Here is a 27,367-nt window from a genome sequence, read left to right on the forward strand (position 1 = left end):
TTATTATTATTATTATTATTATTATTATTATTATTATTATTATTATTATTATTACATTTAGGTGGGATTTCTTGTGTTTCAGATTGTGTCCATTGCCCCATCTCCTTAGTGGCCACCACTGAGAAGACTCTGGCTGCATCATCTCCTCCACCCCTCCACCACAGCTATTTATTACTATTTATTATTATTCCCCTTGAGTTTTCTCTTCTCCAGGCTGACCAGTCCCACTTCTCTCATCCCTTCATCATCTTAGTGGCCCATCACTGGACTTGCTCTAGTGAGTCCAGTCTAGGTCTCTGTTCTGCTAGGGAATGCAGAATTGGACACAACACTCTCACCAGCACTGAGAAGAGGGGAAGGATCACCTCCCTCATGTCACTGGCAACGTTCTTCCTAATGCAGCCAAGGAGGCTGTCAGCCTTCTTTGCCACAAGGCCACACAGCTGGTTCATGATCAGCTTGGTGTCCACCAGGACCCCCAGATCATTTTCTGCGAAGCTGCTTTCCAGCTGGATGGCCCCAGCATGTACTGGTGCCTAGGGCTGTTCCTTCCCAGTTGGTGTTACCCCCTCCCCAGTGGGGCCATTGCCAGAGCTGGAGCCAAAGCAAGGCTCCAGCAGCCACTGGGCCCTGGTGGAGGGCCTGGACCAGCAAAACCTGGCTCAGGCCATGGCCAGGCTGAGCCCCTGCACTGCCCAGCCAGCATTCAGACATCAGTGGGCTTCTACTGGTAAGGTCCTACATACTGGGCAACAATCCTGTGTGACTTTCCTAAGTGATGTAATCCAATGATGGACTTCCATTAAAACTCTAAGTAGGCCGATGTTTGTTGTGTAGAGTACCAGGTTCTGATATACTTCTAGGTGGCTTTTGCCTCAGGTTTTACTGCTGGGAAGTAGAGTTCAGTGAATAACTGCGAGTCTGATCTTAGAATCCTATGATCCATGATCTGTTGTCAGATCCCTTTTTCATGTCTTCTCATATTTGATAGATAATTAGTAAATCAATATACATGATACCAGCCACTGCAGCAAGTTTGACATGAAATAAATTACCTTTAATTTTCCAGTAATGACAGCTGTTTGAATTCAAAGTGTGATTATTTATGAGACATTTAGATCTTTTTAAAGACAATAGGTCTTTGTCTTTACAATGTTAAGAAATATTTTTATGCTTGGTATACTTTTAATCTTGTCGTTAGGCTCAGACTGCTTGGAAATGCATCGTGATTGGTAATATAACAGGTAGCAAATGAAAATAAATAACAGACTGGCTTAATGGAAATGTGATTGATGGTTTATATAAAGTTAAAATTGTACACAAGAAATCAAGGTAACAATCAAGAGTCTGACAGAAATGAGGAATTTGCATACTTTATAATCCCAGCATAAGAATCACTGGACTTAGTCAGGCCAGTTTTTTCCTTTAAACATTGTAACTGCTCCTGATTTTGTAATTTTTTGACTGTTTCTTCAGGGACTTTTTCATAAGCACAATTTTCAGTTTTCACAATTTTCAAGAGTCTACAAATGTTTCCGAAACAGCAAGCTACTGGAATATCCATATAACAAAATACACAAGGGCTTTATTTCCTTGCTTTGATCAGAACACAGGGATATTAATTTGGGGAAACAATAATATTATGTAGGCTATTCTTCAACTGTTTTACAAGTTCACCTGTTTTCTCAGTTCATATGTATGAGGCATATTATCCTAAAATGGTTGGTGTGCACAGTAACATCTCAAAGAAGTCTGTTTACAGTGAAGCAAAGCCAAGAACACAACGTGACATTTTTCTTAACATTTTCACCCACAGCATCCCTAACTCCTTGCACTCTTAGCTTCAGCCCCCTTTTGAAAAGAGAATGAGAGCTCAGGGAGGTGGGGAGAACAATCTGTGTGTGCTTTTGATTTTACAACAGAACATTAAGTATGATCCCCAAGTGCTATAGTATAGTCCTGCTATTCAGGTGATTGTACATCTCCCTAAGTGGTGAAGAATGTAATATTAAAAAAATATATATGCACTAACATCTATATTTAGACAAGCATTTCAAACGTACATGTACTCAGCTATGAAACACAAGGTTAGAGGCCTCTAAAACTCAGCTGTTTGAGCTCAACTGAAGACTAAAAACATTGTGTTGATGCTTGTAGCAAGTTACAAGATCTTTGTGTGCATCATTGACCTGAGAGGCAGCGACAGGCTGGGAAATTTAAGGGGAAAAAAGAAAAAAAAAAGAAGAAAAAAAAAATTGTGGCCTTGTTGTGTAGTACCAGTGAATCAAGTTTTTCCTGATTTATTTTTATTGCACATTGTCAAAGCTTCTAACACCTCAATTACTAAGTTACTTTAAACACTTCCTGGTTCTTTATTCAAATAAATGTTTTAGTTAAACTGTGTTGAGTCGAGGTCATTACTAATTCATAGCAGCTTGAATGGATTGCGAGTGCAGCTGCAGATGTTTGCCCCATTGGCGAACCCAGGCAAGCTCTGCTCTGATTTTGCAGTAAAAGAGCGAGCTGCAGGGAGCCTGGAAGCAGGGCTGGCACCATCTTGAAGCAAAACATCCAGAACAACGTGGCAAGGGCTGACACCCTGAGAAAAACAAGCAAATGAACCAGGGAGAAATCAACCTGCCAAGAAGCTTTTCTTTATTTCTTCTCCACTGATTAGAATGTCAACCAAGAAATGAAGCTAGACTGCATTATTTGTGCTCATAAATTTCATTCAAAATACACTCCTGTGGTTCTATTTTAGAGAGAAATAGTAGCTTCTGTAGTTGGAAATCATTGCTTCCAATGCAAGAAAGCATGACTTGCTACACTCAGGCAGATACTCCTCTCATTCGGTGTTTTACACTTGAGAAGAGCTGTGACCTGATTCAGAGGTAAATTTTGTAATGGTCATCTTCTAATAACTAGTAGTAAGTGTTTAAGTTTATGCCCATGTTCTTCTCAGAGTTTCAGTTAGTTTTTATTGTGTTTTTATTTTTTTCCAAACAGAAATATTAACCCAAATTCCCAGTAATAGCTCCCCAAACGATTCTCCTGTAAATGTCTGATTCTTTATGTAAACTTCCTGTTAGTTCAGAGTTTATCAAACGTTTAGTGTTTTTTGTTTTTGTTTTTTTTTTTTTGGGGGGGGGGGGGGCGATATATTTATTTTTTAATTCATGATCGTTATGTGTATAAATATATGAGGGGAGGGTGTCGAGAGGATGGAGTTGGTCTCTTTTCAGTTGTACCCAGCGAGAATACTAGAGGCAAAGGGCACAAACGGAAGCACAGGAGGTTCCGGCTCAATATGAGAGGGCATTTCTTTACTGTGAGCATGACAGAGCACTGGAACAGGTTTTGGAGTCTTCTTCTCTGGAGATATTAAAAACCCATTAAAAACACATTGCCATCCTGTGCAATGTGCTGCAGGTGATCCTGCTCGGCAGGGGGGTTGGACTGGATGATCTTCAGAGGTCCCTGCCAACCTTGGCCATCTTGTGATTCTGTGTCAACTCAGCAGGTGCCTCAGCAGTTGTAATTTGCTGTGCTAGCCTGGTAGAAGATAACAGACATGTCAGTGCACCCTTAATGCTGCTCTGAATGGACTGGTCCATATTCAGCTCATGTTAGTTATTTCCCTTAGGAGAAGAGAATGGGTATAAACCCAGAAATTTCTTTGTTGTAATTGTATCCATATAAATAGAAATACTGTAATTCTGTGAATGTAAATAGGAATAATCAGGAAATCACTTATTTTTCTTAGATTTCTGAGCCTCTTATCAGCAAGTCCCCAGTCTCCGATATCGTTTTAGCGTTTATTTTCAGTCTTGCTGTTATCTGCCATCTTCTTGGATGCTTTTCTGTCACAGAAAGTGGATGACTTAATCACCTTGAAATCCCTGTATCCTCATTTCTAACAACCAGTGTGTGTTATGGTTTGGGTTTCTTAGATTTTGCATTATGTCACTCTTTATTCAAGGTATTTCTGAACACTTGCTTATCTTCTTTCTTTTTTTTTTTTCCTATTATTTTTAATGAAGAACTATAACCAAACCTCCTTCATAACCTTCCTTCTGTTTTTGTTTTGATAGAGCATAATGGCAAGGAGCAGAGACTTCTATGTGCTATACAATTTCCAAGCATGTAATACAAAGATGGCATTCCTTAAAAAAATGCAGTAAGATATGAAAGTATAGTTAGGTGCCTAAAGAAAAATTTACGACCAAATGTCTTTGGGTATCTGAGTTCACATTTACAGAATCTATGTAGGACATAAAGATGTATTAGAGCTGGCCTGTACTTAGTATAACCCAACATAGCCTTTTAATCTCCATGAAATATTTTGTAAGTAGCATGACTGTGTGTTTCTGAAACTATTCTAGTTAGTTCTCTGTTTTCTGTTTATACTTCAAACATGTCATTTGTGATTTGAAAGTTTTATTTTTCATTTTCAATTCTTAATTCATTTTTTTCAACATTCTTTTATCTCTTTGTATTAATGAAGTCCTATTAAGTTTCTGAGTGCCGTAAGGTACTCAACTGTCTGTAAATCCCACAAACTTTAGAACCTTTCATGCTGTTCATGAATGACTGATGGAGTAGGGCACTGGGAAAGAGTTTTAATAAAAAGCAGTTCTGGTTCTGATGAATTGCTATGTCAAGCAAATGTAACTGACAAAACCTAGATGCAGTTTTACATCCTTCTGGAATTTTGTAGAAAACATAAGGTAGAGGCAGTCACAAAGTCATTTTTCATTTCAATAATGTATATTCTTTACCATTTATATCAAATTTTGTTTATGGTTGATATGAATTCATGTTGTTACTGTGCAATATCATATAGAATACTTAACTTTTTGTAGGCAATAGATTAATGAAGCAGTCAGACTTGATAAAGAGTTTTGTACCTGTCACTCTTACCTCTCTCTAAGCCAAATTTTAACACAAGTGATAGGGAGTAGTATAACAAGCTGTTGTCTCAGTTATGTTTAGGGACCAGTAAGGGATGGGAGGGATTCCTCAGCTTTAAGACAGTTGCTGGAAAGGAAAAGAATGTGCAGAAAATAGGAGAGAGATGCTAGGGCTGGCACAGGTACAAAGAAGGGCAGCGTGAAGGTTTGGATCCCATAGCTAGGAGCGCTTTGTCTGTTACTTACTGACCCTCATCCCCTTCCCTGCAGATCTGTAAGGATCATATCTTGCCAGAAACAGAACTTCCCACACAGCTATACCTGGGGATCACCTTCTTTCTCCTGGAAGAACACAAGGGGTTCCCACTTTCAAAAACAGTATTTATACAATTAAAGGCCTTATTATAAACAGATCTTGCTTCCCAAATGCCTCCTTCTCTCTTCTGCATCTTGCTGCTCTCCAGCTACCTATGGCAGTCTTTCTCTCTGCTTCGGTATCCCCTTCTGATGCTTCCTGTATCATCGCTCTGCACATCTCTCCTACACTGTCATGTAAGCCTTATGCCCCTATTATTCTTTCCCTGGGCTCCGCTCCTTTCTCAATTGCTGTCCCTTTTTCTGAGTCATATTAGGTATATACAAATAAGGTATTTTATTAGATTACTTACATGAAATCTGAAAATTCAAGTTCTGTTCTGGAAAGAGCAGAACCTCTTGACCTTCATAAAATGAAAGAAGATCGCCTGTCTCTTATGTAAAATTTAGAGTGTGTTTTTGTTGTTTTTTTTTTTAATTGTGGAAGCATATTGGGTACCACACATTAATTAGCCATGAACCTTCTTGTGACTTTTGATTCCTTTTGCTTTGCCCTTATAATACTAATTTTGTGTCACGTATATAAATTGTTCTGGTCAGTGAATCAATAGCCTTAGATTTCAATGCTTTTAGTAAGCCACAAGTTTGGCGCTCTGGATGAAAACAGAAAGCAGTAATAAGGAAAGCTGATAACTAGGACAAACAAGTGGCATTGCTTACTCATTTCTAGCCCTTGAGATAATAAAAATAACAACCTTGAGATAGGAAATAATGAAAAACGAAGAAACTGCTTAACATATCAGTCTAGTGGTTAATGGGAGAGCTCAAAAGCTGAAAAGAGAAAGGTAATGTCAGCTTGAACATTAAAATTTTGAGGGGGAAAGTGAAAAGAAAAATATTTCTCTTTTTGTTTCTCTCTCTTGTCCTCTCATGTATAGTCATTTATAACTAAATATAAAAGATAATGTATTGTTGCCCCAAGGCACTTTTCTTCTGTATATGCTTAATCTATTTGTATGGAAGTCTTGTCTTCTAGAATGCCTCTTTACAAGAATAGGGAGCTTCAAGCAGTAAAATATTTAATAATACAAGCCTATGTTTGCTTATCACTCCACTGTTGACTTCCACCAAAAAGGAATTATGACAGCTTGTACAAACTGTGCTATATGTATGGAGGTTATTTCTTGCTCCTACAAAGGGAAAAATACCGTCATTATTATTTTGCTAGCTTTCAGGATAAGGACTTGATTGGGGATTTACTAATGCACTCGCATTTTCTTAAATATACTCTGAATTTCAAAACAAATACTGTTTTAACAGGAAGCTGAAATGTGGTAGCAAAAGCAGGTCTTGCAATGTTTTGTTTTCATACTTTGTCTTTATCCTTTCAGGACTCCTGTACCTACACATTTGCCAACAGCATTCCCTACGGTTTCTGATGATATGCCAGAACCTCCTGAGCCTGTTGTGCCCTCTCCGAGTTCCCCTGAATTGCCATCTGTGTGCCAGGAGGGTCTGTGCCACAACGGAGGGACTTGTCATCCCATCTCTCTGCCTACTAGGGCCACCTCATTTCAGTGTGACTGCCCACTGCACTTCACTGGTCGGTTCTGCGAAAAAGGTAGTTGTGACTCATTCTTTCTATGTTATTTGTGAAATGCGTATCTTACATTCCTTTGAACAAGAAAAGGGGAAGAGGTAATGGTGATCATGTTTCTCTGCTTTCCATCTCAGTCAGCGGTGGTAACTCCAAAGTAGATTAGTTGAGGTATTTAGAATAATACTTTTCTGGAGTGTTACATGGGTGGTATCAGAGCTGTGCACATTAGTACGAGTTGAAGACGTGAGTTAATGAAAAAAAAATGTTATTTGTGCAAAATGTTATGCACAGCTTTAATGCATGGCATGCAACCTAGTATTTCTGGAAGAGAAGAAAGTTACTTTGTGAAAATAAGGAAAATATTTCTTCAAAAAGTTTTTCAGTTTCTACAGATTGTTCTTTTTTTGCCACTGTATCTGATCCTTTGTTGAAAAATACTGTTTTTACTCTGCAGTACATTTATAATTGTATTGTATTACTACTTATAGTGCACAGATTAATCAAATGAACATAATTTAATTTAAATGAAATGAAATCTTTGGAAAATGTTTGTTTCCTTGTAAAAATCAGGGCTATAAAACAAACTAAACAATAACTGTTATGCTTTCTATGCTTTCTCTTTTGTAATCCTACTTATTTTGCATTACCACTTTTCAGAAACTTGGTTTGTTGTTGTTTCCTTTGATAGATATTACAGCTGTCTTCAGAAGCTGTTACAGCTTTTGAGTATAGTTGGTTATTAATGGTAGTGGATAATTCTCATAGTATTAAATGTCATCTCTGGCATACAGGAAAAGAAAGAAATGTCTAGATTGTGATTATACAACTGTAACATCCTCCTAATGAACTTCCCTGGGTATGAAATACAGACAACTGGAGTTAAAAATGCCCTTGCCAGACTGCCGGTACAGCTGAGCTAATATCACCTAGTATTACTGTGTGAAAGTAGTACACTCACTACATGAGAAAACAACCAATGACAGTCAGCTCAGAAAAATAATTGCAGTATGTAGCTGTAGGTATCAGAGAACATTACATCTTTCAGGCTTTCCAAATTCTGTAATACATTAAATCATCCATATTCAGCTTTATCAATGTTAAAACTGAATTCTGTGAATATCTTCTACACAGTTCAAAACCCTGTAGTGTAAACCCAATGGAACTGCCTTAAGAGCAAATTAAAAGCAGAGGACTACCACAATATATTACCATCGTAACTAAATCTCTGATGATTAGGACTAAAGCATCCTACGTTAAGACACACTGTTAGTTATTCCATTTGGTAAAATCAGAATACAAACTTTAAAAAAAATGTATCAGGTAGCTCCTTTTGAGAATATAACCTCAGCTATACAATCATATAACCTTTTAATGGTTGAGTGTATAGTTTCTGTGAGATATCTTCTCTTTTTTTTTTCTAAACTTGGAAGAGATGCCATTTGCTTTGCAGAAGCTTGCAGGCATGCTTGATGAACAGATTTGAGCAGCGATCCATTTTTCTGCAAAGGATGTGTTTTAATAGTTCTGGCACTGAAAGAAGAGCATTTATCTTCTTTTTTTTTTTCCCATTGTATGGAGGAGACAAATTAAGGAGTTCCTCTTTTCACAGAGCTCTGCTTTAACACTACACAGCCTCACCTTCAATACACTGAATAGCTCCCTGCCTCATGCTTGGCACTCCTGGGTCAGCCCGAGCTGCGATGTGTGACAGGCTTATTGGCAGCTCCCCGGGGCATCAGGTGCTGCCATGTTGTGTGCTCGTATAGATCAGGATCAGATCTGATGTATTTTCTACTTAGTGGCTGAAAAGCAGCTGTAGCATATTGTGATATTACTTAGTCCTAAGGTTTCTACAGGACTGATAATTTAGTGTAAATGAGATGAGAAACCACCCAGTCCTGTCATTATAATGCTTTGATGGTGAGGGTCCAGTTCTTCAAAAAGTGGGGGAAGAACTCATTATTGTAGAACATAAGGGTGTCCAGTGATCATTTTGTAATTATTTAGTGTAGAAAAGGGCGAAAATAAACAATCAGGAATGCAATCCAGAAACTTAGTTCCAGTCAAGGAAATTGTCTTTTGACTCTGTAGCCATAGCCATATCCAAATCCAAGTGTTTCAATAATGCTGTAATTTATACATGTGTATTTCATACATACTAATCCTTCTAGTGATCTACCTTGTGTCTATCATTATGTAAAATCCAGAAGGAGAATATGTACTTGTGTGGCATAGTAACAGTCAACATGGCACCTTACATACAGCGTCTTACATACAAGACCGTGTATAGATATCTTGGCTGCATTAGAACCCGTGCCTTTGTTTTATATCTGGTTTAAGATGCATCACTTCATTTCTTGGAATAAATTGTATATTTCTAATGGCATATGAGACCACCTCCTAGAGTTAAAGCAAGCAAACGTCATTATCTCACTTACGTGGTTTGATTTGGTAGTGTTACATTATATGCAATATTGCCTTTTTCTGTTAGGTTGCTCCTTAATGAATAAACTACAGCAGCTAGTTCTGCCCTTGTGAGAAATATGTTGAAGTCAGAAGCATCATTATGGGTACATTATGTATAAGCCAGGTTTCTTGTAGTGTTTTTACTCTGTTTAATCAGATACTTCTGAAATCTGTAATATGTTTAAATGGTAATTTTAAAAAGTAGAAATGTATTTCCATTTTCCCAAGAAAACAGAAAATAATGTATATGAATCAGTGTATTTGCTAAAGTAAAATTGAAGATAACAGTGCTGGATATGTGCCAAAGTATAGAAAGTGAGTATTTAGTCTAAAGCATACATGTGAAACCATCTGAAGCCTCAGTTCCTTTTAATACTACTTTCAATATTTTCCTTTTTTTTTTAATTATGACTTACCAAAGTTGCCTGGAAATGAGAAGTTGCTACAAGCTTTATTTTAAAAACTCTAATTTAAAATGCAGAGTAGAAAATTTGCTGCCAGTGTAAATTAATCTTTATTACTGAGCAGTCGTGCAACCGAAAGAAAGGATTGCATAAATAGGGGATACAGTGAAGGGTAATCCCAAACATCATGGCTAAATAATATAATCTACACTTTTCTTGTTCTTTTCTAAATAAATACGCTTTGACTTTAATATGCAATGTGTATGTTCTTTCCTCCATGAAACAACTCTTTGTTAGCTAAGCTGTTTTATCTGTTTCATCGTGATTTCCCTACACACGAGTGAAAGAGGCATAATGTTTCTGTTCTGACATGATGGCAGATGGTTGTCTATTACGGTAAAGTTCATAGTGGTAGGTTTAGAATATCACTGTCTTGCATGCACAAAGGAAGTATGTCTCTGACTGCTAATTATATGATTAACATTTTTAAAGTCTCCAAATTTTTTTAGTATTCTGTAAAAGTTTTATAAATTGTTCAATCAAAGAATATTTAAATGCCGTATGTTAAAACCAGGAAATCATCTGTTTAATTTGATATTTCGCCTGTGTATATGCTGTACATTACTTAAAGGTCAACTCCTTTGGCAAAGCTGCAAAACCAGGAGCAAAGTGGGAGGCTGTTAAAGGCATTTATCTTTTACTGGTCCAACCTTGAAATTTTGCTGCATTTACTCCCTGAGACACACTTGTTGAATACCTGATTTATTGAGTAATAATGGTAATACAACCTTAAACATTAAAGATTTATTTTACTAGCAGCTCTTCTGTATTTTTTCAGAACTTAACATTTCTGACTTACATTGTTGACTAATATCATTCAAGTCAGACTTTTTTTTGTCTTTGTATTTGAAAATAAATGTAGTTGGTCCAGGTTCCATGATGTAATGATTTCAATCATATTTAGTAGCATCGAGTCTCATACCTGTAGTAGGTTGTAGATCTACTTATCTCCTCAATAATATTTATACTGTGTATATGGGATTTTAAACAAATCTGTAACTATTTGCAACATCAAAAAAAAAAAGGGGGGGATGAGGAAATTCAAGTCATATACAGAAGTCTGTGTGAGGAAGGGCAGTTCTTCATGCTTGCTTTTCTCTCTGCATTAAAGTCTCAGTCTGAGGTACCCAGCAAGAAAAACACGATGTCGTTACCCCATATCCTCTCTTTTTTTTCCAGAATTTAAATGCTGTTTTATCCATTTTCTTCCCCCTCAAAATGATTCCTAAACCTGAAGGACTCTGTGAGCAGAAAAAGATAATGTGTTCAAGGACATGTACCAAGCCTGACCACTGAAACATGTTTCCCAGCGGGGTTTTGGAGTCTCCCTCCTGAAGGACTTCAAAAGTCATCTGAGCATGGTCCTGGGCAACCTGCTCCAGGTGGCCCTGCTTGCACAGGAGGGTTTGGTCTGGATGAATGCCAGAGGTCTGTTCCAACCTCACCTGTTCTGTGATTCTGTGAACTGCATATAATTAATTTGATGCCATAAACCAGAGCCAATGTCTAAACTTATATCTATTGATTTAGTGCAAAACACATTTATTTGTGTGTGTAAAACTAACAAAAAATAATAATAAGATCAAATGACAACACGAGTTTTAACTTCATCTTTGGAAAGCTTTTTAGAGTATGACTTCAAAAATTAAGAGCAAAGTAGAATAGAAAAAAATAGAATTTAGCCAGAAGTTAAATAACATGGTGTGTTGTATATTGCTTTGATACTCTAGTTGCCTTTATAGCATGTTGTGTGTAGGAAATGGCTACCCTTCCCCATACAATTTATTTAATATAATTCAACAGAAGTACTATTTTTGAGAGCAATGCAAAAAGGAATTATCTAATTAGCTTTACTGCACTCAGCACTTTCACTCATGTATGTATATAATCTTGCACTTTGAATACAGGACTACACAGAACTTGTATAACTTGATAACAATACTTAGTATTTTTCTGCTTTACATCTGTAAGTAATCACATGGTGATACAGTGGGGGAGCAAACAACACTAAGCTTTTTGTCACCTTCATTATTTTCAACTCTGTAGTAAGAGATTTTATCAGAATTCAAACTGCAATTGAAAAGTAGTATTTCACATGTAAACTAAAATTTTCTATCTATTTATTGTATCTTCTCTGTAAATGTAATGGGTCAAAATCTGATTTTATGTACTCCAGTTACCACTTCCAGTGATGTAGGTGGAACATCCAGCTATCCCTGAACAAAGTGATGAGTTCATTGTGATAATCTGGGCCAGGCAAGTTTAATGAGCCGATCAATGGATCAGAGGATTCTCATGGCCAGAACAAGTCCCAGATGTTCACATGGGAAACAAAGTTTAACAGGAAGCTATATCTGCCTTTCCATCTTGCAGCCTTTTGACTTTCTTCCTCCTTGTTCAACTGTCGGTCTCTTCTATTTTGCTTTCCTTGAGATATGTCTGATTCTTCTATCACCAGGTTTATACAATTATCCACTTCCTCAACACCTGCCTGCTTCAGCCCTACCTTGTTCATCTGTTTCTTCTTAGAAATGAGGTTTCAAAGAGCTGTGGAATCCAATAGTCCACTTTAACAAGTGCGGTAGTATATGTGATGTGACCAGGGCAAGAGGAAATAAATATATTCAGTGGATTTAATCCCAAAACCACTGAAATAAAGTAAAGGTGAATAATATAAAAATTCACAAGCTATAAAACAGTAAAAAGGAAAAAACAACCACAGCATATACCATCTCTAAGTATCATGACAACACGTATCTTTCATTTTATCTATAAATGGCAGGAGAGTTGGTACATGTTTATCATTAAAAAATGTACATACGGCTAACTGAATTCCAGAATAGTTTTAACACAGATTTTTTTTTCCACAGTTTTTCCTAATAGATTTAATCTATTATCCTTTTTGAAGTAATTGGTATGAAAGAAATACTGTACTTTAAATGAAGGAAAATATTTGACAGTTTTGCAATCAAAAAAAAATATATATATATATCACCTATGCTGCCAATATTTAATTATTTAAGTTGAATGATTAGGGGGAATATGTGTCAATAAAATATTTTTTCGTGTAATTGCAGAATTTTTTATAGGTGGAAGTAACATTTTAATTTCTGATAATTGGTTTATCTTTTAAGTAAACTTTTTATATAACTTATAAAGTATATTAGCATATATTTTACAATGTAATATCACACAAAGGCTTTTAGAAACCAGTCTATGCAGGGATGATATATAACTCTTCTATATAACTGCTGGTATATAAACTAATCATCACTGTTTCTCTGTGAGGCTCAGACTGTAACTTACTGGCACATTCAGTCTTATATTTGTGTTATATAGAAGCATTTTTCATAGCAAATGGCTCTGGTTCTTGAGAAGAGAGAGGCCTTGGTTCTTGGGGGCAGACAATCAGTTTAGTCCACCGTCGATTTTCCAAACTAGTTGGCTGGCAGATTGTTTTCTGTTTTTGCAGTCCTACATAGTAGCTTGTAGCTTCTCACTGTATGTGGTTAATACTCACATTATGGTCTTGTCTTTCAAGTACATCCACCTACCTCTTCCTGGAAATAGCTCTCTTCCTAAAACCTTGTGTAATTGACTTGCCTGTCAGCCCTGGTAGTTGCCCATTATAAAAGCAGATTTCATATATAAGGTAGGTATAAGAAGGAAGCTTATTTTAACTTCTCTTTTTTACTGTTATTAGAAGCTCTCATCAATTTCATGTTGCAGCTCTGTGTAGAAGCACAATGTGAAACAATTTTCTTCCTTATTAACACAGGATAGAAGGAATGAGCGTGCTCCAGATTCAGTGCTGGCATATGCAAAGTGAACTTCCTTTGGACTTCAGCAGAAGACAGAGAAAGAAAGCAGTTGTTCTTGTCAGACTGGAGTCTCAGTGGGCTACCTTCTCTTATGCATGCTTCAGGTAGTTTTGTTAAGTATTGCAGCCACAAGAAGGGGAGTGAGGAAAAGAAGCAGAACAGGGAGTTGACATCTGTAATACTGTCCAATGCAGCATATGGGACCAATATCGTGTATCTGGGACTCTGCTCTCTTCTATGAAAAGTAGGAAGGTGTGATGTACCTTTACTTGGTTTCAAATAAAGTGGCCATGAAAGTTACTGATGATCCTAGGCATACCCACATTTGTATGCATAGATGTGCACACAACTGGAGTTAAAGGAGCTATTTTACATAGCAGTAGAGAAGAATAAATATTTGATTTGCTGATATGAGACTGCAGATTTTGTGAGCAGAAACTTTTGAAAGCTCTTTCATTATTTTTCAAAGAAGCAGACAAAAATAATAATATTATGGAACTTCCTTATCAAATATTGAAGGATTAAATCCTTGTGCTTATACTCTTAACTGCTTTTCAAAGTCTCCCATTGATGATGTAGATTTGAGAAGCCTGGATAAGCAGATATAGTTTATGTGGTTTGTGCCAAGTATTGGCATTGATATACAAGTGTCTTTTGAATGAAGAATCAGTATGCTCTCTCAGTGTGAGCAGAATCTACAAGTCAAACTAAAAAGGATTTCCGATAAAAAGCAAATTCTGAAGGTCATTCTAAGTAATCATTTATGTTTGGGGAGCTGTAAATACACCTGAAGCAGGATGAAATTTGGAGCTCCACCATTATAATATATAAATAAATAAATTTAGACATCTTTCCATTGATTTAATTTTGTAGTAACTTTTTAGCTTAGTAATTAAATTTATAACTTTTTTTTTTGTAAACAATCAAGTATATTCAGACATGATACAAAATTTCCCCATCCATGCTAGTCTCTTAAGGTCAAGTCTAATGTAAAGTTTAGAGTCACTTGGACAAACTGCTGATCCACAGCTGGGAAATGACTCAGATATTTCATCCCTTGAGGGATCCATTTGAAGTTAGAGCCAGATTCATGTGATCTCAGTCAGTATTTGGAGTTGGGGTTTCACATTTTTTGTATTACTGTAATTCTGTGTTAAGTAAATCAGTGATAATCATCCTGTAACTCCTAAGAGCATACGAAGTTTTTGTCTGTGAGTATTGTCACTTTGCTCACAGATTTTGGAAGGAGTCATTCTTTATTCTCCCCTAAACATTACTGTCATTACATGGCTCTGTATCCTCACCACACATCAGTTCTATGCTTTTTCTTCTGAAAAAAACTTCAGACCAACAGATGAAATGTAACCAATAAAGGTGGATTTTTCCTTCCTGAAGTTCTGACAAAGCATTTTGCTCTGTTGTTACCTTTTATCTTCTTCCTACAATCTTTGGACTTTTGAGAAATGCCAGTTGCACCATCATGCACAGAATTTGTATAGGTTTGAAAAATATATAGTGAGAGGGGAACAAATCCAGTCTTATATTAGCTGCACACTCACCTAGACCTGGCATGTGGTTCTTACATTTTCTTCCTTCTTAGTTCATAAAATTACAGAGAATGTAATATCCTCAATCTGATGCCATCTTATTTTATCAGTTGCTACATATCAGATTCATATTGGCTTAAGTGTTTTTATAATTGAAGGAAAACAGGATTTTGAGGGAAGAGCAGCTGGGCTCACAAGTGGTAAAGCAGTTTTATACTAATCCTTCTGCCCTTCTGAACTGTTTGGAGGAGTTTTACCACCTCAGAAGCAAGTGTCAGTGTAATTGAGCTTTAAGATAATTTAATATTACACTTTCATCCAATTTAGAAATCATGTCCTAGATCCAGTGGAGTGTGTAAGCTTTACCTATATTTAACTCTAAGAGTGTAAGAAATAAGCGTGGTTCATGAGCTTTGTGTTAATCATAGAATCACAGAACTGTAGGGGTTGGAAGGGACCTTGAGAGATCATCGGGTCCAACCCCCCTGCCAAAGCAGGTTCCCCAGAGCAGGTTGCCCAGGTAGGCATCCAGACGGGCCTTGACTATCTCCAGAGAAGGAGACTCCACAACCTCCCTGGGCAGCCTGTTCCAGTGCTCCGTCACTCTCACCGTGAAGAAATTCTTTGGATGTTGGTGCAGAACTTCCTGTGATCCATTTTTTGACCATTGCCCCTTCTTCCGTCCCCACAAACCACTGAAAAGAGGTTGGCCAAATTCCTCTATCTCCCACACTTCAGGTATTTATACACATTGATAAGATCCCCTCTCAGTCTTCTTTTCTCCAAGCTGAACAGACCCAGGTCTCTCAGCCTTTCTTCATAGGGAAGATGCTCCAGGCCCCGTATCATCTTTGTGGCCCTCTGCTGGACTCTTTCCAGGAGATCCCTGTCTTTTTTTTTGTACTGGGGAGCCCAGAACTGGACACAGCACTCCTGGTGAGGGCTGACCAAGGCAGAGTAGATGGGGAGGATCACTTCCCTTGACTTGCTGGCCACACTAAGGACTCTGGCATTCTGCTACATCAGATCCTGAACTGGGATCCATCCCATTCATAGTTTGGTCACTTATGTAGCTCATCAGTTAAAAACAACCTGCATCTCAAACCCTTCCAGAGCCCTTTGTGAAATTGTAAAGGATCATGGCAGTTTTCTGTGATTACTAATTTCAGTTTTCTATGATTACTGATTAGGAACAGATTAAAAGCTTGATTAAATGACAGCTTAAGACACACCTTAGTTATATCTAGAGGGAAGGTAACAAGTGAAGAAGAAGCTTTTACTGACAGGGAAATAATTCATCACAGCACCAACCAATTATAACAGCTGGTGTCGCAGCCTCTGTAAAACTGTTTACCATTGCAATTGCCACTTAACCCAAAATCAGGATCTTCAGAACTCCTATAGGGTCTGGTATAGGAGTACTGGTATATATTTCATGAGTCTCTTCTAGGAAAGTACATTATGAAATCTGTTGGACTCTAATAGGTTTGAAAGATGACTGTGAAAACAGTTAAGAATTGTGATAGAAATATTAGAAAGAGCTGTCAGTTTGCTAGTATGTTCTTCATTCTGCTTTCATATCCACTCACATCTAGTTATGAGCTATTTAAAATAATTGTTTTTAGGCATTGCACAAAGATTTCTTTTTTTTTTTTTTTTTCATTTGGATATTAGAAATGAGATAGCATTGAGATATAAAGGCTTGCATGCACAGGCATTTTTAAAGAAGTTATGCTTTTATTTCTGGGAAAAAACAGTGGATAGAGAAAGTAGACAACTCCTTTTCTCCTCATGTAAATCAGACCTATGAAATTTTGACATTTTTTGCACGAGGCATCTAAATCACTTTCTTTAACATGGATGAATGTTTTGTTGTAATAGTAATCTTTAGGAGAATTGAAACAATTTGATAACAAACACCATTTTAGACAAGAACAGATAACAGAAAATGAAATAATGATGAGCTTAGAATTTGTAGGGAACAAGCTTTCTTCCCTTCATTTTCCGCTTGAAAATATTAGTATAAAAATTGATTGTCTCTAAAGCCTGTAACCTATTCAGCTGCTAATCTCCCAGCTCCTTCAAGTCATTTTTCAAAGATAACCATTGTTGCACGGGTGACAAATGTGTGGGTTTTTTTCTTCCTTTGCTTCTCCATTTGTGGCATTTGCTGGAAACACCTTCTTTCAGTAATGCCTCAGTTGCTGCCATTTGTTCTGTTTGTGCTAATTTGCTGATAATCAAGTCATCTGCAGAAATGTTACGTGTCTCCCCAGGCAGGATGGCAATGCAACGGCAGTCTGATTTTCTGAGCCTGGTTCACTTGCGTTCTTCCACAGGAAATGCCATTTACTAAAGTGGGCAAGGTATTAAATAATCTCCTTGAGCTTTATCACATAGCCTCTAAGAAAGAGACATAGAAGACTGGGTGTGATTTTATAGCACAAAATGAACAGTAGTTAGGTCTTTTACCATTGAAGTCACCTCTGTTACTGAGGTAGAATAACTGCCTAGGGTTGTGCTGCCTTGACGGTTTGGTTTCAAGAGGGTTGCAATTAAAAACAGAGGGGCTCTTTCATTTCTGGATACTAAGGTGTGCAACTTCTAAAAAGAAAGTCTGACATTTGCCTCTTCATGCATCTTCATGGAACATTGCTGCTTGTGTTTATATAAAACTTTATTATTGTTTAAGGAGGAGGAAAATTTACAATGCAGATATTACAATGTCACTGCTTTGATGCTCCATTTTTTATTCAGGTATTGAATTGTGTTTGGTTTGTTTGTTTGAACATTTTTGTAATTATATAAATAAAATCTGCAAGTCTTTATATATCAGAAATATTTTAGCTATTTAGCTTATTAAGCTACTAGGAAAGTTGTGGTTAAAAATGTGGATTTCCTAGTAGCACAATAAAGTATATTCTACAAATGTGTAGATCAGTTCTGTGCAGAATGTGTAGGATGTTTTAAAGCCTGCGATTGTGTGTGCTTCAGTGGAATTAGGGAAAATGCTGAATACACCAAGCAATACACCAAGGGTTGAGACATTGCCCAAGGAGAAATCCAAGCCCCTGTTAGTTTCCAACTCTCTGTTAGATTCAGGTTTTAGGCATGAAATTGCACAAGTGAAAACAATTTTCCTAAGTGAACCCTAGTGCCCTGTACCAAGGATTTTCTTCTGTAATGAATTCTTTAGCCTGGGAGCCTGAAAGCCTGTAACAAACAAAATAAAACCACTGCATTGTAAACAAATAATAAAAAAAATCTTGCACTTTGGATACAATGGAGAATATGCAAATATGCGAAATAAACCAAGAAAATAAAGGCAAGCATCCTATTTGTCTCTACCAATCATAATAGGATGTAATTGGGTAATTGTCAGCAGATTTTTTAGGATAGCAACTGAAGATCTAAGAGCTTAAAAATGTTAACATTTATGAGACAACTACAGAGAACTCCTGCTAAAGCTCTTGATGTACCAGAAATCTTGGCCAGATAATCACAATCCTGAAAGTTGTTTGAATTACAATGATTGCTTTCTGAAAATACCAGCTGCTGGCTTCAGTTTCCAATGGAAAACTATAGATTCATCTGACTTGCAAAAACATTTTCCAACACATGGCATTATTCTTAATACTATCTTATGGAAATAATCATAGCTCCAGTTACTTTTTCTTTTTATTCATATCAACAATCTGTTTCAGCAACTGGTGAACTTCAGCAAAATAAAGAGCATAAATCAACCCCATATTTATATTAGTAAAAATGTATGATGTAGCAAAGTACTGCATGGAAAATGTTCTTTCTAAGTTTAACAGCAGAAGCCTAGTCCCTGTTGGATACCTGTCTGTATCCCTTTTCTCTTTTCTCATATAACAGGGAATATAGTAGTGTGGGGTTGTTTTGTTGTTGCTTTATATATATATATATATATATATATATATATATATATATAACACAGTACAAAAAGATTTATCATTGCAGACTTTTCTGAGTTTTAAATTATTGAGTTGTACCTCTAACACTAAAAAAAAAAAAAAATACATCCTTTTCTCTAAAATGGAGACGCATGGATTTCGTGGAGGGACCACTCAGCTGGATGGTCACACTCGAAGAGGTGTGATTAATAGCTCGATGTTCAGGTAGAGACCAGCAACTAGTGGTATCCCTCATGGATCTGTACTGGGACCAGCACTATTTAACATCTTTGTTGGTGGCATGGACAGTGGGATTGAGTGCACCCTCAGCAAGTTTGTCAATGACACCAAACGGTGTGGTGGAGTTGACATGCTGGAGGGAAGGAAGGGATGCCATCCAGAGAGACCCAAACAGGCTTGAGAGACATTAATTAGGTGATGAAGTCATTTGGTCACTATTAGATACACTAAGAAGGTGAAGACACTTAAGAAAAGGAGGGAGAACAAGATAAAGAAACTACTACTGTGTCACCTAACAGCAGGTAGGAGAGTTTTATGAGATTGTGTGATAGGGCAGCTCAACACTCAAAATATACTCGAAATACTAATCTGAAAAAGCAAAATAAAAATTAAATGACTTATAAATAAAAATGTCCATCAGCTTACACTTAATCCAGATGGAAGTGTTTTACAAAAATAAAGAATCTTGGACAGAGAGTATGCTAAAACTCTTCCTCAGAGCTATCTGAGGAAGGAAACTAATATTTTATACTCGACATTTGCCACAGACTCATTCCACTTGTGGTGTTATCATCTTATCCCACAGCAGAGGTGGCCTACTGACCAGGATTTTGTTGTTGCTAAATGTATTTTCAACTTGAACCCCTGCATTTGTTTGTATTTTCTGCTACTTCTGAAATTACATCATGATTTCTGCATTTCCAGAACAGAGAAGTTCTTCACTCTTTCTTCTGGCTCCATTAGTGTGGTACATGGAAATCCTGCTGAGTTTCCAAAGCAGCAGATTTATACTATGCTATTATATTTATGCACCTTGTATTTCACATAACCCACCAAAAGTATGTAGGAGTCTAACTCTATGAATAGTGGTGAGGCTTACTCAAAATAATTGGTAACAGTCATTTTGCATGGCATTAGGATTGTAGAAGTTTCTCCATTATCTTCATTTATCTGTGCCATGATTTCTTGCTCATAACATGGATATTTTCATTCTCAGCTTTAAAAGGTTCTCTCCTAAAGGTGTCCTCCCCTTAACATTTGATTCATGAATCTTTGAGAGGATATAATCAGGCAGTGTCTGCCCCTCCCTTCCCCCCAAATAAATAACTAAAAAGTGTGGGAGGAAAAATGCTGAAGGGGTCTGTAGAAATGCTGCAAAAACATCATTAAAAGTAGTGTCTTGACTAATAATAGAAATGCTCCTTATTCAATCTGACCAACACTGTTTCCCTTCCCTTCCCTTCCCTTCCCTTCCCTTCCCTTCCCTTCCCTTATTACAGACCTTGCGATATTGATATTATGTCTTTCTTTTCTGGCTTTGTTCCCCCAAATAGTAATAAACTGCTTATGTGCAATTAAATATAAAGTGCGTACAAAAATACTGTATTTCAATTTCATAGCAGTTTAGTCTCTTTTCTTGTGGTCTTTGTTTATTCTCCCTTTCTTTCTGTAGCTGTTACAGGTTTTTGCAGCTTGCCAACCCACCAAGTGCAGAGTGAGCAGAATAGAAAAAGACTGCCTGCACCTCTATTTTAATGAGCCACGGAAGAAAGATAGGGATGGCTTCTAACAACTCTCTGTATTTGACAATTTCTTGTAAGTGTTACAAGCAGAGCAGTCCACCAAAAAAAGGGAGACCCAGTCTGAGGGTTTTTCAGTCTTCACTCAGATGGAAGGCGATGTCTTCTGCCTGGTGCCTGCCCCCTGTTACAAACTTGCATTTCTCTTTTCATACTCCAGTTATGTGAAAAACATTTCTAATTCCCAGTCCTAAGCAGTTTAATCTAAATTTAACAGATACAACAAAGCATATGTATGTTGTGTACCAGCTACAATATTGCTCTGTCAGGCAGTGTTAGCCATACAGCAGTGGCCCAGCTTACCCACATAGAACAGCATTTTTTTTACTGATATACTCATTTCACATGAATTGGCAGGAGATGTGTATGTGGTGGTTGTGGTTCTAGGTGTCAGTGGTGGCCCTTGTGGTGGGAAGGTGAGGTCAGTGCTACTGTGGTGTACCACATCCCATTTAATAGAGAATGGGGGTGAAATGAGGAGTTAAAGTGAGGTTCTCTCATCAGTTTACTACCAATTTATCTACTAAATGCTCAGTGAAATAGTATTTCTACCTAAAATTAAAAAAAAGTTGTTTTTTTTTCCATTGCTTCCATATGCTATCTGCACATACTTAGTGTGCTTTGTGATTATTTATAAATGGTGATGACAGTAACTGTGAAAAAGAGGTAAAACATCAGGGAACATTTCCATATGGTGAAGATGACCAGACAGTAGCACAGGCTGCCTAGAGAGGCTGTGGGGTCTCCTCCTTGGAGATCTCCAAAAGCCGCCTGGACCTAGGCCTGGGCACCCTTTGGGTGGCCCTGTTTGAGCCGGGGTTGGACCTGATGGGCTCCAGAGGTCCCTGCCAACCTCAACCAGTCTGTGATTCTATGATACGTACTAAACGAAATCTGACTTCAGTTACCTCTTGGTAGAAATCCAGGTGCAGTTCTACAAACAAACATATTTAGTCCAACGAAGTTCAACTTAAACTTTTTCTTGCAAGAGCATGAAAGTTTTCCTGTTTTCATCACTGAATAAAAACGGAGCCGTGGGATAAAAATAAAAAAAATAAAAAAGTTAAAAAGGTTTATTTTTGGGTTGTTGTTGTTGTTTTTTTTTCTATCTTCTCTGTGCTATAATTCAAAGGCTATATTTTTTTATTCTGACTGAAAATTGAAAACTTTGTAGAAAACAAGTTATGGCAGCACAACTACCAAATAACTACTCAGAAGAATAATGACGAATGCAAAAACTTTGAAAAGGTTAACTTTCACATATCTTTAGTGTGTTTGTAAATATTATTTCTTTTGCCCCTAATGTTTTTGGACAACAGCATGTGTAGAATAAAAACAGTATCTTTATATTTCCATTCCATATTTCACTGTGGTATTGTGAGCTTCTTAGTTCTTTTGTAATTGTGGAATGTCTGATAATTCAGATCAGCTGCTTGTAAAAACTAATATAATACCATAAAGAGCTCAATTGAATTAGCAGCTATTATGACCTTCAAAATTAATAGAATGTGGTAAAGGTGAAATGGAAAATCTCATGGAAATATGAGGTTGAAATTTTGTTAACATATTGGTCACCTAAAGAGGTGATGTAAGGAAATGGTTGGAGAATTTGAATAAAAACCTAAATACCTTTACTCCTATCAGAAAATATTATTTAAGAAAGTACACCCAAATACTTGTGTTACAATTTGAAGTTAATAATTACTGTGCTTTGCCTGTCCTATCTTTGATCACAAAACCTACTTTGTGTGTCTCTACTTTGTGTCTTTCTGCTGTTTCCATAAGCTCTTCTCTTGAAATCTGCAGTAGCTTGCTGTTTATTTTCATCGCTTTTGAGACCACTAGACCATTACATGCATAATACAGCAGAGAACAGAATCCACCACCCAGCTTAGCTTGGTGCTCTGCACATATCACATCAGATCTACAATACGAATAAAGGAAAGGGAGAAAGGATTTAGAGAGGAAGAGTAATAAATATATTCTGAGATGGCCTGAATCATCAGAACCAGAAATGGTTTTCTTTGGCTGTACATAGTGGATTATACAGCTGAATTAAAGGTAGCAAAGGAAGAAAAAAAATCTCACCAAGGTGGAGCATGGAGAAAGATTAATTTCCAGAGAGTTAGACACTTGAGAGAGAAGTTTTGCAGCAAGTTGGTGTCACGTAGCTTTGTAGAATTAGTTTCCTGGAGCCAACTGTTCAGTTGTTTCATGGCAACAGTGAAAGAGGTACTTGCACAATGTTCAGTTTAAGAGAAGAAATAACAAAGCCAAAAAAAAAAAAAAAAAAAGCAGAGTAGACTGTCACAAATCAAAGAATGTGACTGTTTCTCAGTGAACACTGAATGTATTTGAGGAAAGAAAGAACAATCAGGTAAGGAAGTAAAAAGAGTCCTCCCCACCCCCAGTAAAACCTACAGTAATTTAGTAGAGCAAAAACCTGTTCATCAGAGCAACTTAGGAAGCCTGCTTCAGGACACTGGAGGCAGCTCCAGGAATGTTCTGCAAGAAACCGATTTTCCATGAAGTTACTGATGTAGTCTTTTCTTTTTTCCTTTTTTTTCTTTTTTTTTTCCTGTTGTACTCTGACAAGTTCACTGCTTGACAGATAAACCATGACTATTAAATAGCACAGGAAACTAGAGACCAAGCTCTCCTATGTTGAATTAGCCTCAGACTCACTGTATGACCTTTGGATTCTGTTCACTCACTGCAATTCCTGCTGCACATTCTTCTGCAGTCTTTGTGGGATAATTGTGATGTGATTCTGCTTGCCAAGTGATAATTCACTCTTCCATTCTTTAGCTGTATGGGTTTTAAGATTTCCAGGGCTGCTTCAGTGAGGTCTTTATTTACTTCCTTTTTTAATGGTGAGGTGTCTGATAATTCAGATCAACTGCTTTTGAAAGCCAGTATCATAAAGGGCATGAGGCTCAGTGAATTAGCTGCTATTGCAACCTGTCAAGTTCCATACATTAAATACTGAATTATATCCAATAGAAATCATGTCCCACAAAGGTAAGTTCCAAAACTGTTTTTCTGCCAAGGAGCAACAGATCACCCAGAGGGGCTGTGTTTTTATAGGTAGAACCAACTGTCCTTAACTCAGTGCAGTTCAGCACAGACAAACCCATTCCTATGAAAATGATTGGGAATAGAAACCTGATACTGTGGATGCAATTACTTCTGATCAGGAGTTTTAAATCCACTGCTTAAGACCAACCACAAATACTCCATGTTTTTTCAAAGATCCTGTTCATCACAGGTGTTCATGAAACACATATCTTCAATTTTGTTTCTCTGAAATAGGCATATGTATGTTGCTGGTGAATTTTTTTCTTCTTTCTTTTCCCAGAGTAGAATTTCTTTCCTCAGATGAAATCTTAACTTTACTGGGTTTTGAAAACTCAGTATATCCATGTGTAAATTGAATCTTCAAGATTCATTTGCAATGAACAAATTTAAAATATGTATTCATGTATATCAGCACTATGAGCATTCATTAAGTATCAGTAATTTATTCTTGGCAACAAATGCTAATTATTATTAATAAAAATGTGATTACATAACAGCAATTTCCCTCAGTTTCAAAGGGATAAGTTGCACTCCTAATTAAAAGACGTTATCTTGGTGCCCCTTTCCTTGATGATTGCCTGATATGAGAGAAAACATCCTCTTATAAATTGGATACTCAGCGTACGTTCAACATAATGAGAAATCTACAGTATCTCTGAGATGTGATTTCTCTTGAGAAAAATCTTAGATTCAGGGTTTATCTGGTTTGGAAAAGATTTGAGAATCTCACGATTGGAAGTAAATCCAAACTTGGTAAAATAATTGTTACTTGCCTTGCTAGAGTATATGGCTGATTCATGATGTGATAACTTTTATATCACAATCCAGATTATAGAATCATAGAATTATATAATTAGAATTATATAATCATAGAATTATATAATTAGAATTATATAATCATAGAATTAAGGTTGGAAGAGACCTTCAAATCAACTGGTCCAACCATCACCCTACTACTAATGTCACCTGCTAAACCATGTCCTTAAGCGCCAGGTCCAACCTTTCCTTGAACACCCCCAGGGACAGTGATGCCACTTCCCTGGGCAACCTGTTCCAATGCCTGACTAATCTTTCTGAGAAGAAATGTCTCCTAACTTCTAACCTAAACCTCCCCTGGCACAACTTGAGGCCATTCCCCCTAGTCCTGTCACTGGTTAGCTGTGAGAAGGGGCTGACCCCCAGCTCCCCAGACCTGAGCCTCCTCTTCTCCAGACTAAACAACCCAGTTCCCTTAGCCACTCCTCATAGGACTGGTGTTCCATTACTGGCATTTTGATTTATATTTTGACTAGATGCTGCAAGATTGTGCCACCCTGTGCATGTTCACATGATCAGTGACATATGGTTATGCTCTTAACTTTGTCTGAGAAATCACTTGTCTTGAAGCAGTGTGTGAAGAAATTGTAAATAACGTGAATTTGTTAGCATGAGAATCCACACATTTGTGACAAGTACTGCTACCTGTGTATTAGTTTAACATCATGCTGTTTAGACTGGATCTGTTTCATGCCCCACCAACTTTGAATAGAAATTGAATTTATAAGTACTTTTCTGCACGAGATCATGTAGACAGGTCTCGGTATGTCCATCCTATTCCTGTCCCTGGAATACCAGAATGACATGATTGCCAACAGTTTCATACATGGCTAGTCAGATGAATCTGATTATGATAGAAATTAGATAAATGTGCCCATTTTGTTATATGCCATATTTTCCATCTACAAGTGTGTCTGCCTGGAAGCTAACAACTCGACACCAGATAGTATTTTCCATGATTTATCAGGTCTGTAGAACACGCGAACAGAAAACTTTAACAGACATAGTCTCCTCATACTGTAAGTCGGAAATCAAAGGCTCCGTATGCCAAAATATCTTTAAAGACTTGGACTTAGCTTTAGGTGTGTATATATGTAGGCTTTGATTAGTTCTTAAAACATGGATGTCAAGCAGGATTCAACCAGTTGGTTTCTAGAGATAAAATATTTTTAGCTTCTCTCCTCAACAACCTACTGTTCTACCTAAAATTCTTGTCACAGAATGATGTTCTTTAAATAAGCAAGCAGTCTTTTACAGACTTCATGGAACAGATTCCCTTGTCTTTATAAGAAAGCCACAGGACTTGAAATATAAGGGAAACTTTTCAAGGTGATACTGGAGATATCTTAGGAGGTTTCTGATACTAGTTAGAACTTGGTACCTTTGATGTTAGAGAATTATAGCTGAAATAGGCCTATTTGACATTAAATTTGGTCAAAGACTATTTAGCTGTTTTCAGCTACACTTTCTGTGTCAAACAGTTGTCTCCCATCCTTCTTTAAAGTAAAAAATTAGAAAGTTTTGATTGAAAAGTATAACTGTTTCAACCCACTAAAAAGCTAGTCACGTCTAGTACCTTCCTTTACTATTTTTAGACTATGGAACTGTCTTAAATCAATGGCAATATGATCCCTAATAGGCATACCAAGGAAAGTCACTTTTAGTTTGACAAAAGAAGAGCTTTCTGAGCTGTGATGGCACTTTCCTTGTCTTCTGTCATTACAAGCAAATTCCACCTGAATTTCCTGAAAGTGATAATAGAAATGCATTTTTTAACATGGGAACACGTTTTCATGTAAAATCTTGATACATCAATACTATTTCTTATTTTTTATCCTTTGTATCCTTTAAGAGCTTCTAATCTTCAGTGTTCAGTGTGTTCCAGTCCTCTATCTTTGAAAATTGAAATAATCCAGATCTTTGCCAATAATTTTTGCAGATGTCTCAAAAAGGAATGAATGACAAAGCTGTCTGAACTCAGTCCGTTAAGAAGATTTTCATCTGACAAAAGTCCTTATTGAGTAGTTAATCACTTAGAAATCAGAACTCCTTGGTATCACTGGAGTATGTGTTTAATTTGAATATTGATACAACAGCCGCAGACATCCATTTAAAATTTCATGAAGGCTTTTGTCATTATAACTTTAGGAGGTCAAGTCAATTCTTTTTGTTATTTGTGCTCTTAACACAAAATATAATAAATGATTACTCATTTTCTTTTGCATACTCCAGAAATTATGAAAAAATTATAAGAAACATATCTAATATATAGATATACACATATGTACATATATATAATGTAATATATATTGAGATCTTGAGAAATTAGAGAACTGGGTAATCACCAACAATATAAAGTTTAAGAAGAGCAAATGCCAGATTCTGCACCTGGGATGGGGTAATTCTGGATAAACTTAGGGACTGGGGGACCAGAGAGAATGGCGCTGTTGAAAGGCATCTGGGGGTTCTGGTTGACAGCAGGCTGAATATGAGCCAGCAGTGTGCCTTGGCAGCCAAAAGGGTCAGCCGTGCCCTGGGGTCCATCAAGCATGGCATAGCTAGCTGGTCAAGGAAGCGATTGTCCACTCTGCTCTGTGCTGGTGCGGCCTCACC

General features: G+C 37.0%; 1 protein-coding gene and 1 long non-coding RNA gene across 2 annotated transcripts in view; both read left to right on the forward strand.

Annotated features, from left to right (window-relative positions):
• The window catches only part of EYS (eyes shut homolog), an 883,205-nt gene that overhangs the window by 665,572 nt on the left and 190,266 nt on the right, over positions 1-27,367 (forward strand). Inside the window, exon 37 of the mRNA XM_035323172.1 lies at positions 6,617-6,846. Within this exon, the coding sequence (XP_035179063.1) occupies positions 6,617-6,846 (230 nt within the window). The remainder of the gene's footprint in view (positions 1-6,616; positions 6,847-27,367) is intronic.
• On the forward strand, positions 16,442-17,867 carry LOC118165221. Its single transcript, XR_004749924.1, has 3 exons — positions 16,442-16,678; positions 17,400-17,489; positions 17,816-17,867. It is a non-coding gene; the product is annotated as an uncharacterized LOC118165221 (long non-coding RNA).

Source organism: Oxyura jamaicensis, chromosome 3 (genome assembly GCF_011077185.1).
Source record: "Oxyura jamaicensis isolate SHBP4307 breed ruddy duck chromosome 3, BPBGC_Ojam_1.0, whole genome shotgun sequence".
In the NCBI taxonomy this organism is placed as follows: Eukaryota; Metazoa; Chordata; class Aves; order Anseriformes; family Anatidae; genus Oxyura; species Oxyura jamaicensis.